This window comes from Gymnoscopelus microlampas, assembly GCF_963454915.1.
Source record: "Gymnoscopelus microlampas genome assembly, chromosome: 7".
NCBI lineage: Eukaryota > Metazoa > Chordata > Actinopteri > Myctophiformes > Myctophidae > Gymnoscopelus > Gymnoscopelus microlampas.
This window is the reverse complement of record NC_139944.1, coordinates 44,920,201-44,933,746: the sequence shown is the minus strand read 5'-3', so window position 1 is coordinate 44,933,746 and position 13,546 is coordinate 44,920,201. Positions and strand designations below refer to the sequence as shown.

Below are 13,546 nucleotides of genomic sequence, written 5' to 3'. Positions count from 1 at the left end.
TCATGCATTGGCCAAATTGTCAAATAATATAAGAAAGAGGCAGAAATTTTGAAAATAGCCGATCTACAAGATCTGCTATTTTCACAATATATTTATCTGTGGAACCGAGTCAAACTAAATGTAATGCCTCAACTCCTACAATTCCAAGTGCTTGTCAGGGTGTGGGTTCCCAGTTCAAATATGATTATTTTGGGGGGTCCCCAGTTCAATTATGATTATTTTGGGGGGTCGCGGCCTGAAAAGGTTGAGAACCACTGATCTAAACTAGTGATTCTCAACTGGTTTGACCCGGGACGCTCAGGACCAATGAAGTGATAAACCAGTGTACTAGATCAGATAAGGTTCACTTATCTAAGTTGCTCTTGGTTCACGACCTTTGAAGAACTTCTCACAACCTATTTTTGGGTCATCACGAGTCATGGATGTTCTAGATGGATGTTCTAGATCATAAGCATTATAAAACTTGTCACTTACTGTAATTTCCTTTCAATAAGCCCCATTTTAACTAGCATGGTAAACCAGACCATCAAATGAAATGTGATTTCCGCGACAGGTGTGGTTTAGCAGGCTTCATTTTAAACACTTAAGCCCTACACTTCTTTAGCAAGAATAGTGACTATAGTAAAAAATACTGTAGCTATTCTTTTTTTTTTTTTTTACATTTTTGAAAATATTTAATGTTTACCGGCTATATGACATTTCCCAGGTGTTTTCTTCATACCTTACATTCTGTTCCTGTTCACCTGTGGCATCCCTCTGTTCTTCTTGGAAACATCACTGGGTCAGTACACCAGTCAGGGTGGAATAACATGTTGGAGGAAAATATGCCCACTCTTTGAAGGTAACATTTCAATCTCTTCAGGGTTATAGACTAGCATGACTTCAGATGATACCATAAAAATAATATTAATTGTAATACATAATTTAATGTTAAAGTTATTTACAGACTATTAATGAAAGAGTACCGTTGTCCATGCGGCAAAAAATGTATCGTCAATTTCCTCTGGTCGACTGCCATTCACCCTGTTTAGCTGTTTATATATCACTATTACCTTTTAAACAGCTCAACCGAATGTAAAATGTGTAGCCTATCAAATAATTTGTTGACATTGCACTCTAGATCAGAGATTTTTCAGGCGTGAGTTGTGACCTACTGAGCAACTACTATATTTCCCGCTGTATGGACCGATTTTTTTCTGTCTACGCCAAATCTCTTCACCAAAAAACGTGTAATTGTGAGCTTGTAGATTTGCTGTTTTTGGCTAGTGTTCCCCCCAGAATATGGATGCTGGGGTTCAAGTGGTTAAGAACCAATGAACCATTGCCTTACACAGACTGTTAGCTCTGGATCATGATGATGATTCACGCTGTGATGGTTTATTTCAGTTTGCATTTCCTTTAAAAGTGTTCGGTTTGGGTGTATTCAGTAATTATTTGGGTCCAGGTTTGGGAAGGACTGAGTTACTAGGAGGCACATTCTAGCTGTCCTGTATAATTGACCATATTCAAATGATGGCCATAGTGTTGTAATGTCATACAAAACAAGGGGGGTGGGACAGGGTGGCGTTTCCCCACCCCTCTAGTATGACGTAAAAGCAAAATGGCTACAGTGTGAATATGGCCCATGTTGATATGATATACGTATTTCTCAATAGGCTTGGGATATGGAAGCCAAGTGGTTGTTTTATACACAGGAGTGTATTACATCATCATACTGGCCTGGGCGTTCCTCTTCCTTTTTTTCTCATTCAGTGCTGAGCTGCCTTGGGCAAACTGCCGGAACAGTTGGAACACAGGTAATCACAATTAATTACAAAAAAACTATGAACAACTAAACTTTATGTTTTCTTTTTGTAGTCCATCACCAATTCTGCTTACTGTAACTTGATCAAAGCATATCCTTTTATGTTGTCATAAGACGGCTGTTTCGAGACTGGCAAGAATCAATCAACTAATGAGCGCCTCCTTGGAAGTACAGCATCTTCACCCAGAACATCTTCAGTCATAGAATTTTGGGAGTAAGTCAAAATAATGAAAGTATACTGTATACTTTTGAGGACGGTTCTTCCGTACTTCAACTGTTTAGGCTGAAATCCTAAACAGACTTTTATTGCAGGAGAAGAATATTGGGCTTGTCTGGTGGGATTGAAGAAATTGGCAGTGTTCGATGGGACTTAGCGCTTTGTCTACTGCTTGCCTGGATAATCTGTTACTTTTGTGTCTGGAAAGGAGTGAAGTCTACAGGAAAGGTAAGGCAGAATCCTGGCATTGTTTATATTATTATTGTTGTTGTTGTTGTTGTTGTTATTACTCTCCGCCAGGAGAGTATTGTTATCACTGCGTTTTCACTTTCTAAACATGACACACCGATTGGTCAAGCCTCACGTGACACGTGAAATACTGTGATCTGATTGGCTAGTGACGCCACCGGGCCTATATATACATGGCATCACTCTGACAGTGTCTCCGCCACTGTCAGAGTGAGGTAAGACGGGAACCATGAACTGGCTGCATGGCTGATACATAATTGGCAGATAGGACAGATAGGACATTTATATAGACAGGAGGGATATGACATAGGACACTTATACAGACAGGAGGGATAGGACACTCACACAGACAGAACGGAAGAGGACACTTACCCAGACAGGTTGGATAGGACACTTACATATACAAGAGGGATAGCGACCTATAAATACATGTGTCACTGTGATAAGCCAGATTCCAATACCGAAAATCCGGCCACTAGCTCACTCCCAGACCTTCGAACTGGAAGTAGTCAAGTAGTCGCGGTCCAATTGTTCCTATCTGTCTTATTGGACAGATAGGACAGATAGGACACTTATATAGACAGGAGGGATATGACACTTACATAGACAGGACGGATAGGACAGGAGGGATAGGACACTTACACAGAATGAACGGAAGAGGACACTTACCCAGACAGGATGGATAGGACACTTACATATACAAGAGGGTTCAAATAAGAGGGATAGCGACCTTCGCGACCTTCGAACCAACACAAGTCTTCTGGCGGAGAGTTGTGCTCCGAGGAGCACTTTTTCTAGTTATTATTATGATTATTATTATTGTCTCCGCCAGGCCAAAAGGCATGGCCGAGACTATGTTTTTCACCCTGTCCGCACCGTTGGCCCGGTCACTGCCAAACTGTGCACACACACTCCCTGGATGCTAATTCAGGACCTCTGCCACAAATTTTTCAGATTGGCCTGTTATAGCGCCACCAGGAGGCAGATTTGTGCAAAACACATTTTTGGATATTACTCCTACAGATTTTGTCCAAAAATCACACACATCGGTACACAGTATCTCTGTGTACCGATGTGTACACAGAGATCTTTAAAGAAATCTTGAAATTTCTTTAAAATAGAAATAAATGATAATGATGATTTAAGCAATGAGCTGAAAATACAAAACAATTAACCTCTAAATGGGACACAGACATTAAATTAGATTCTGGTTCTCTCAGGTGGTTTACTTCACTGCAACCTTCCCATACCTGATGTTGGTGGTGTTGCTTATCCGTGGGTGCACGTTGCCAGGAGCCAAAGAAGGGATCATGTTCTACCTGTACCCTGATCCATCCCGCCTCACTGATCCAGAGGTGGTACAGTTAAACAAAGATTTTAGAGTTAGTGTCGAAGTGTCCTTGAGCAAGACACTGAACCCCTAATTGCTCCCGATGAGCAGGTTGGTGCCTTGCATGGTTTCCTCCGCCATCGGTGTATGAATGTGTGTGTGAATGGGTGAACGCTGAATGTAATGGGGGAATGTAAAGCACTTTGGATAAAAGCGCTATATAAATGCACCATTTACCATTTATCTCCTATACCATTTTTACGAAACTAACTTCTTACAACATTTTCAGGTATGGATGGATGCTGGTAGCCAGATTTTCTACTCCTATGGAGTTTGCACAGGGGTTTTGACAGCTTTAGGTAGCTACAACAAATACAGCAACAACTGCTACAGGTATTCCTTTTTGGCGTTATTGACATGAATTAAATGATTGTCTAAATAATTCATATAACCTCTGCTTTAGTGCAATGTACTTACCTTCCACTTGGTGGACCTTAACGTGGTGATTTACTGATTGTCTTATTTTTCAATTACAGAGACTGTGTTTACTTGTGCCTGCTAAACAGTTTAACTAGTTTCATCGCTGGGTTTGCCATATTCTCCGTTCTTGGCTTCATGGCATATGAGCAGGGTATGGATATCTCAATGGTTGCTGAATCAGGTAGGATTTGACACTAATACACTATATAAACATGACTAGCAAGCAAAAGGGATACAACTGGCATGGTGTAATGGCATAATCTAATCACCCTTTGCAGGACCTGGCCTGGCGTTCATTGCCTACCCTCGTGCAGTGGCTATGATGCCAGTTCCTCAGCTATGGGCAATCTTCTTTTTCATCATGATCATCTTCCTAGGATTAGACAGTGAGGTAAAACTAGAAATCCAGTTGTTTGAAATTGAATGTAATACTTCCGGTCACGTATTTTGTTTGGACAAATTATTACATTACATTATCTGTAATTTTACCATAGTGGGTGCTGAACATTTATATTGTATGTTGCTTACTTTGCTTAGTGACATGTTGATGGAGTTCTTAAGGAACTACAGCATTTGTTGGTGGAGTCAAGTAAATTAAAAAAATAATCAACCAAATCTTAAAATGTTGTCTCCCATTACATGATAAATACTTTGTAGTAGAAAAACTGTTGTATAAACACAATATCACACTTGAGGTTGTGCTGTTGTACTGAATATCGGCACGGCTCTGATTACCTTTGACCAAATCACAGCTAGCCATGCTGATACACAATACAAAAGTCATGGCCTCCTATGATATTGCTTTTGGTTCAGCAGCATGCACTCCAGTAATGTGACTGGATATATGTTCATCTGTCATGAAGTTGTCATGAAATTGATTTGTAAGCAAAACAACCTCTTTCATTATTACAGTTTGTGTATCATGAGGCCTTGGTCACAGCGATCTCCGACATGTATCCATCCTTCTTTAAACCTGGCTATCGACGCAAACTTCTTCTTCTTGGTATCAGTGTAGCAAGTTTCCTTATTGGCCTTCTGATGGTGACCGAGGTAAGAACTAAAGAATCAGATGATTTATCATTTATCACAATTCACACAGTGACCATTTTTATGGTATATATACGTCATACCTGGGAGGAGGGTTTCACACCCGTGAATGTGACGTATAAGAAAACATGGCCGCCATGTGAATATATAGTTATGGTCAATCATCAGTATTTTGACCATCACATTGGTCATATATTAGCAGTGTTACAGTTGATACAATGATAACGACAAAGCCCTAGATCTTTTATAAGGGATGTTACTGAAAATACTCTGCATTTCTCTCTCTACAGGGCGGACTTTATGTGTTTCAGCTGTTCGACTATTATGCCTGCAGTGGAATGACACTACTGGTTTTTGCCATTTTGCAGTCTGCTTGTGTGGGATGGGTATATGGTGAGAAGCAAGATGTTTTATGATATGAAATAATGTCAATTACACAACACTATGGCACAAGTTAATGAGAATGTTAATACAAGGAGTGCATGAGACTGACATTACGTTCATTACTTCCTGAAGGTGGGGATCGTCACTATGACAATATAAAGGACATGATTGGCTATCGGCCATGGCCTTACATGAAATACTGTTGGAAGTACTTCACACCAGCTATCTGCATAGTAAGCATTTTTAATTTTGTATTTAAGCTTGGTTACTCAACAAAAGCTCACAATCAATGACGCAGATGAATGTATTACCTTTATTAAAATAAATCCCCATGTCCCATGGCGCATTCGGGTAGGTGGCTAAATATGTATTCTTTTACACAATAACCCGGCGATTTCTTTATTATTATTTACAGTAACTCTTCTAGCCCCTAATAACTCACATCTGGCCATCAAAGACCACGGGACCTTTTTTATTGTGTAAAAAATACATGTTTAGCCACCTGCCCGAATGCCCCTGCCCACTGTAAAAAATATCGCAAAAATTGCTAAAACTATAGAAAGCAGTAAATGCAGAAATGTTAACACTCATCTTTTATTTACTTTAATTACAAGCTAAAACATAAACCTTGGTTGTAAAAAAACAAAGTTGTCCTTTGTTCTTTGCTTCTTGCTCTTACTCTATGTCTGAATCCCTGTATATCTTTTGTTATTTCTCCAGTGCATCTTTCTGTTTTCCATGGTCAAATACACCCCTCTGAAATTCAACAACATCTATGAATACCCCTGGTGGGGCTATGCCATCGGTGGATTCTTTACTCTCTCTTCAACACTTATGGTTCCCCTTTGGATGCTGTACAGTATGAGTGTCACCCCAGGGACCCTGCAACAGGTACTCACAAAAAAAAAACATCAACATGTTATCTGTTTTGTAAAGCAACTTTTAGTATTTAAAAAAGCGCTATATACTGTAAATGGCACATATTATTATTATCGTTATTATTATTATTATGTTCACATGTTTGAACTGTATTTTAACAGTAAGAAAATTAGAAAATGACCATGGCATCACAGAGCAGAGATGAAGTGATGACCATTACAAACCCTTTTAAGGATCAAAGGATCCATTGCCAATGAAAGAATACACCTGAATACTGACTTCTCTTAAGAATGTGTTAATGTGATAAAAAAAAATACGCTGGGTTCATTTGGTGCCATGATACAACTGCATTGGAGGCTCCCTTTACAGTATGAGGACGTTACACATACTGTGATGCTATACGAGCATGTAGATCTGCTACTTTCGCTATTTCCAAAATGTTTTTAAAGAAAGAAAAGTTTAATTATTATTTTAATAACTAATGCAGATGCTAATGGAAAAAAAAACATCTTACTCTCCTTTGACAGCGAGTAAAAGCACTGTGCACTCCAGCAAAGGACCTACCTGATCCATCAACAAACAAGGCACTCAATTCTGAGGCATTCCACACTTTCACAGAGATGTGCACGCTGCGCATGTGTGAAACTCCAATAGGAAACGGAAGTCAGAGAACAACTGACAATGGATAAACTGAGATGGTATTGGAAAAGCAAGCCATTCTGTCATGGTACAAGTTACATATAGCCTACAGCAAGGGTTCTCAAACTTCTTTATACCATGACCCCTTATTATGAGGGTAATCTTTTGGCGACCCCATCTCTTTGATTATTTTTTTTTACCGTTTCTTGATAATAAATCAAGTATTTCTTTGGTTGCCAATGCGCGGCCCCAACGGCACCTTCACACGACCCCACTTTGGGTCGCGACCCATAGTTTGAGAACCACTGGCCTTCAGTATTTAATGGAGAAAATGTGTGCGCTTGCCAAATGGAAATTATGCCGTATAAAATAATGTTTTAAATGAAATGTATAAAGCTCAAATAAGCTGGGTATAAGAAATTATAAAGTGATAACTTACGATTTAGGCATTTAGCAGATGCTCTTATCAAGAGCCACTCACAATAAGGAAGGTAAATAGTCACATACATAGGAGGCAGAGAGAGCAGTGTAGTGCCTCAAAAAACCTAGCATCTGTCCAAACAATTTGATACTGTAGGATACCAGGTACACAAGGTACCTGGCGTCTGTCTAAAGAACATGCATCTAAAATAAATTCTTAACATTTGTGGTCAAGAAAAACAGACAATAGAAACAAAACGTGAGAACGAATGACCAAGTTATGCCTGATAGTGGCCATATCTTGGTCAGTCGTTAGCATCGATGGAGATAGAAGGTGGCAAAAAGGGGTACCGGAAGAGTGAAGGTGAGGTGAGGTGAGGTGGAGTCTGAAGAGATGAGTCTGAAGAGATGAGTCTTCAGATTACAGACGGACAATTGTTAGTGAGTCTGCAGTTCTGACTGCAATGGGGAGTTTATTCCACTGTATTCCACTGATAAATAATGCACTGTCTCGAAAATTATAAAGAATATTGCTTTGAAAAGTCAAAGCTTCATTCCCAATAATTAGCTGAACGTTGTTGTAGCCTACTGTATGTAATATGAAAACTGTGAGAGGTCATAGCATGAAAACAAATGGAAATATTATTGTCAAATTAATAAGCATTAAACAATGATTAGTAACATGCAACATTTTGTTGTTCAAACAGAACTAATGATACTGATATGCATAGATAGTTACCTGTATGGGGAAACACAGGTAAGTGTATGACATGCATATGTCAATGTGGAAAGCAGAATGTGAGGCACTTACCATAGAACCGCTGAAGTGCTTTCTTGTATGGGAAATGTAACTGAACTAAATGGCATTACTGTTATCGTCATCTGAATCCAAGTTGTTTATTATGGTGTTGTTTTAGAAGTGTGCTTTTTATGCACACTTGTGTTTCTTGGAATTACAATTCTAAGCTTTACATGATATGTTTACAAATTTATGAAGGCTAACCTCACCCAAGGGGATTTATTTTGTTATTTAAATAACGGGCTAAATGTTGAATGGTTTTGGATTGAACATTTCTTTTATGCAACTTTCTTTTATAAAGTTTTATAATTTTGTGGTAATTTATTTGTACAATTTCCATTTTTAACTATACATCTGCATCAATGTAACATGATTTTCATATTAAAGAAAATACATTTAATTCAAAGTAAAATATTCACATGGTTCTGTACTATTGTAAGCAGCTGCGTGTCCTTGCATGGTTCCACTTTGAGTAATATTTATGATTACTCTTTGTAACCAGTGGTGGCTCATCCAACGGGCTTTAGGTGCTGAAGCACAGGGCACCAACCTTGGGGGGGGGGCACCAAACGGCGTGAGAAAAAAGAAATAAAACGGCGAAGAACGCCGAAATGTAGAAGCGGGGCTGCTACAACATGGAAACGCGTCGGTGAATTATTTTTCAACTCCAAAGAGACTTAATGTATGTTTTGTAATAATAATCAAAATAAACAAAGTAACTAGTAGGCCTAACCTAACAATATTTGCCTCTGAGATGTCGTGGAGTAGAAGTAAAAGTGTTGCAAATGGCCTCAACATTTTACTTAAGTACAGTACTTGAGTACAATACCACCATATTTTTCTTTATGTAATTGCAATATCATTTCATTAATTCATTTGGATATTAATAGTTAGGTAGTTCATAAATGTTAGATAATTATGTATAGGTAATAATTAGTTAGTAGTAGACATACTACTACTTAGTAAGTACAGTCCGTAATAGTAAGTGCTGCTTGTTTCTCAGAATAAAAATAAAAATGCTGGCCAAATTGACAACACTGTACATATTTTTATTTTTGATTACAACACGTTTATATGATATTTTTGCATAGTATTGTATATTTGTCTGTCACTAAATGTTTCTATGAATTGAATACACAGGACCCCAATGGAAACAAGCCAGTGCTTTCTTTGGTTCAATTATTTTAGCATTGTGCATAGCATTTTTTGCAAACTGTTAATAAAGCATTTAATCAAACAATCAATCACTGCTTTGAAGCTGTAAATTAAAATGTTTTTTTGTCATTGATATCTTGTAAGCACTAGTGATAAGTGCAGTAATATGACTGCACACAAGAGGGCAGTGCAAACAGTCCTGCAGTAGCCTACCTGCCCTGTAGTAAGGCAGAGGCAAGGAAAGACGAGTCTATTTGTAAAGCACATTTCAACAACAATTCAAAGTGCTTCAAAAAAACATGAAGCATTAAGAGGGTGCAATAAAAATAGAAAGTAAAACATTATTATTATTATTTTTTCTGACCAAGAATTACAGTGTAGAAGAAATTATATAAAAAAAACTAAGTAAAAGGCAGAGGCAAACAGAACATTATTTCGCTTTGATTTGGAAGAACTAAAAGTTATTGCAAATATGTATAGTTGATGCCTATACTGTGTTTCACTGCTGCTATGACACCTGTCTGTCTGTCTGTCTGTCTGTCTGTCTGTCTGTCTGTCTGTCTGTCTGTCTGTCTGCCTGCCTGCCTGCCTGCCTGCCTGCCTGCCTGCCTGCCTGCCTGTCTATCTGGTCATGCTTATTAGCAATGCATGATGCAAGTACTTTTCAGCCAGAGTTTGTAAGCTTCCTTGTTCATTCCAAGTTGAGTTACAGTAAGTACACTGCCATCAATATAACTGATAGAATGCAGTTTATTATAGGGTCCAATCTTTTACCCCCATCTACTGGCCAAGATAACACATAGCACTTCAAGCGAGTGTACATATACCAGAGGGTGCTTCTTCATCCAGATTATCACTGTATTCCATGGTGGGGGAGTTTTCTTCAGTGGATAATATGGTATTTTGCACATGTAGGTCAAACTAGTTACCACAATGAATACATAAATTCCCCAATGATTTATTTTCTATCAGAAGACCTTTGTTGATATTGTATTGTACAGGTTTTCAGGCAGGTTACTTATCCAGCTGAAGCCTCTTCCTCTGATGTACAAAGTGAGACCTGCTGGTTTGTTTACTGCATTTTCTGTCGGTCTGGATGTCATAAGAACTGAGATTAAGCGTCATCCCTCTGTTCAGTCAAAAACATTGGACATGGACTGGACATTTATCATTTACAGTATTTGATGCAATCATCTTTTTTGGGGCATGTGATATAGTGTTTGTGTGATACACACACAAATAGTGTGTGCGAGAGAGAGATTGTGACCCACAAGTTTTGCAAACTATTAATAAAGTATTCAATGAAACAATCAATCACTGCTTCGAAGCTGTAAATTAAAATGTGTTTTTGTCATCGATATCTTGTAAGCACTGGTGATAAGTGCAGTAATATGGCTGCACACAAGAGGGCAGTGCAAACAGTCCTGCAGTAGCCTACCTGCCCAGTAGTAAGGCAGAGGCAAGGAAAAACAAGTTTATTTGTAATGCAAATTTCAACAACAATTCAAAGTGCTTAGAAAAAACATGAAGCATTAAGAGGGAGCAATAAAAATAGAAAGTAAAACATTATTATTATTATTATTTATTTTTTACCAAGTGTAGAAGAAATTATATTAAAAAAAACTAAGTAAAAGGCAGCGGCAAACAGAACATTATTTGCCTGCCTGCCTGCCTGCCTGCCTGTCTGTCTGTCTGTCTGTCTATCTGGTCACTTGTCTTAATAGATTAAAAAAGTATGCTTATTAGCAATGCATGATGCAAGTACTTTTCAGCCAGAGTTCATAAGCTTCCTTGTTCATCACAAGTGGAGTTAATCAATATATTATAACTGATGGAATGCAGTTTATTATAGGGTCCAATCTTTTACCCCCGCCTACTGGCCAAGATAACACATAGCACTTCAAGCAAGTGTACAGACATCTCAGACACCAGAGGGTGGCAGGGTGCTTCTTCATCCAGATTATCACTGTATTCCATGGTGGGGGAGTTTTCTTCAGTGGATAATATGGTATTTTGCACATGTAGGTCGAACTAGTTACCACAATCAATACATAAACTCCCTCAATGATTTATTTTCTATCAGAAGACTTTTGTTGATATTGTATTGTGTAGGTTTTCAGGCAGGTTACTTATCCAGCTGAAGCCTCTTCCTCTGAAGTATGACATTTCTGTCAAGGAGGAACAAAGTGAGACCTGCTGGTCTGTTTACTGCATTTTCTGTCGGTCTGGATGTCATAAGAACTGAGATTAATGTTCCCTCTGTTCAGTCAAAAACATTTGACTGAACATTTATCATTTACAGTATTTGATGCAATCATCTTTTTTTGGGGGCATGTGATAGTGTTTGTGTGATACACACACAAATAGTGTGTATGAGAGAGAGAGAGATTGTGACCCAACCACCTACCATCACCAAGCCCGTAAAATGCCAAGAAGAGAACATCAGCAAGAGTCCCCTCAGTCAGCTGGTCCTGAGACTTAGCCTACCTCCACTAACCCTCCCCTGACTCAAACAACCTCGACTAACCAAATGATCAAAATGCACAACAAAAACCCAACGTAAATTAGAATGCTATTTGTCCCTAAACCGAGAATACACAGACTACCTGACCACTGTTACTGATCCAAAGAGAGATACAGAGAGCAACCCAGAGAGACACACAGAGAGAGAGAGAGAGAGAGAGAGAGAGAGAGAGAGAGAGAGAGAGAGAGAGAGAGAGAGAGAGGAGGGAGAGGGAGGGAGGGAGGGAGGGAGAGAGAGAGAGAGAGGTACAGAGAGACACAGAGAGAGAGAGAGAGAGAGAGAGAGAGAGAGCTGTCAGAGCGTGTAATCCTCTTGCGCACGAGAGTGTCTACCATGCTCTGGGTGACAGAGGGGGGTTTACCAGGCTGGGTGACAGAGACAGACAGTGATTACACCTAATGGGATAAGACTTAGAGAAAGCAGTGCAGAGTCTGATTGGCCAGCTTCTTCACAGGTCAAAGTTATTAGAGATATTTTCTTTTTCGTTCTTTCTTTTTGTTCTGCATTTTGTAAATCAAGCACATGTTAAAGAGAGTACACTGAAGCGAGTCGTCTGATTGTAACTATTACTAGGGTCACTTGCAGGTTAATTCATCAGTGGCATTGACAGCATTGGCAGTAAAGGACAGTGGACAGTGCCAAATTAATACTAAAGGCCTATGGCCTCCAGCTCCTGGAGCTCACGTATGCAGTACTACTTTCTCCACCATGTAGCAATGGGCCCAGGCCCTTAAATAAGGCTGTAGTTCTTGTATTGGGGTCCGGGGGACCCCCGGGGGTCCTTGAGGGGCTTCCAGGGGGGTTCCCAGCAAAACCAAAGCATCAAAACAAAAAATAAAGCATCAGTTTAACCATTTTATCCTTATATATCTTGAAATCTTGAATACAATAAAAAATGGCCCTCTGTATCAGTCCTGCTTTGCCCTGTCCATGTTTACTTTATAATAAATTACCACTTCACTGTATTCATTACACAGTATGCCTTACTTATTTACTTTAGCCCCATGTTTGAACTGTTTGGTGCTATTATTATGTGTTTATGAATTGAATACAAGGACCTCAATGGAAACAAGACCGCAAGGTTTTTTTGGACGGACCTTTTAGACAAATGTGTTTTAACTGTACTTGTGCTGTTTTACATGTTTGCCTAATAAAATATTCAATCAATCATTAGGGAAAATAGCATAAAGATAAAGAAATACATGTATACAGTATATACAGTACATACAGTACAAACAGTATATATATATATATATATATATATATATATATATATATATATATATATATATATATATATATATATATATATATATATATATATATATAATAATTTGGGGATGCCTAGGTTGCTGCAAAAATGTAATCGCTATACTGTTCACTGTAAAGTTTATCTCCACAAGTGAGAAGAGTAAAAATATAAAAGGAAAATACTAATACTAGTAATATAAAGTCTTAAATTAAATGCTTAACTTGAGCTGTTTTACATGTTTGCCTAATAAAATATTCAATCAATCAATAGGGAAAATAGCATAAAGGTAAAGACATATATGTATATACAGTATATACTATATATATATATATATATATATATATATCTGGCTCAATCACTTTTGTCT

The 13,546-nt window shown here is 38.4% G+C and overlaps 1 protein-coding gene across 1 annotated transcript in view; it reads left to right on the top strand.

The window, feature by feature from the left end:
• slc6a22.2 (solute carrier family 6 member 22, tandem duplicate 2) overlaps positions 1–7,079 on the top strand; it is a gene marked incomplete at its 3' end in the record, with an annotated part of 9,388 nt that extends 2,309 nt beyond the window's left edge. Inside the window, exons 3-15 of the mRNA XM_084061835.1 lie at positions 707–841; positions 1,656–1,796; positions 1,919–2,018; positions 2,117–2,249; positions 3,491–3,625; positions 3,890–3,993; positions 4,137–4,261; positions 4,359–4,471; positions 4,993–5,130; positions 5,418–5,520; positions 5,644–5,744; positions 6,232–6,402; positions 6,918–7,079. Coding sequence (XP_083917961.1) covers positions 707–841; positions 1,656–1,796; positions 1,919–2,018; positions 2,117–2,249; positions 3,491–3,625; positions 3,890–3,993; positions 4,137–4,261; positions 4,359–4,471; positions 4,993–5,130; positions 5,418–5,520; positions 5,644–5,744; positions 6,232–6,402; positions 6,918–7,079 — 1,661 coding nt within the window. The remainder of the gene's footprint in view (positions 1–706; positions 842–1,655; positions 1,797–1,918; positions 2,019–2,116; positions 2,250–3,490; positions 3,626–3,889; positions 3,994–4,136; positions 4,262–4,358; positions 4,472–4,992; positions 5,131–5,417; positions 5,521–5,643; positions 5,745–6,231; positions 6,403–6,917) is intronic.
• Between the last annotated feature and the right edge of the window lie 6,467 nt (positions 7,080–13,546).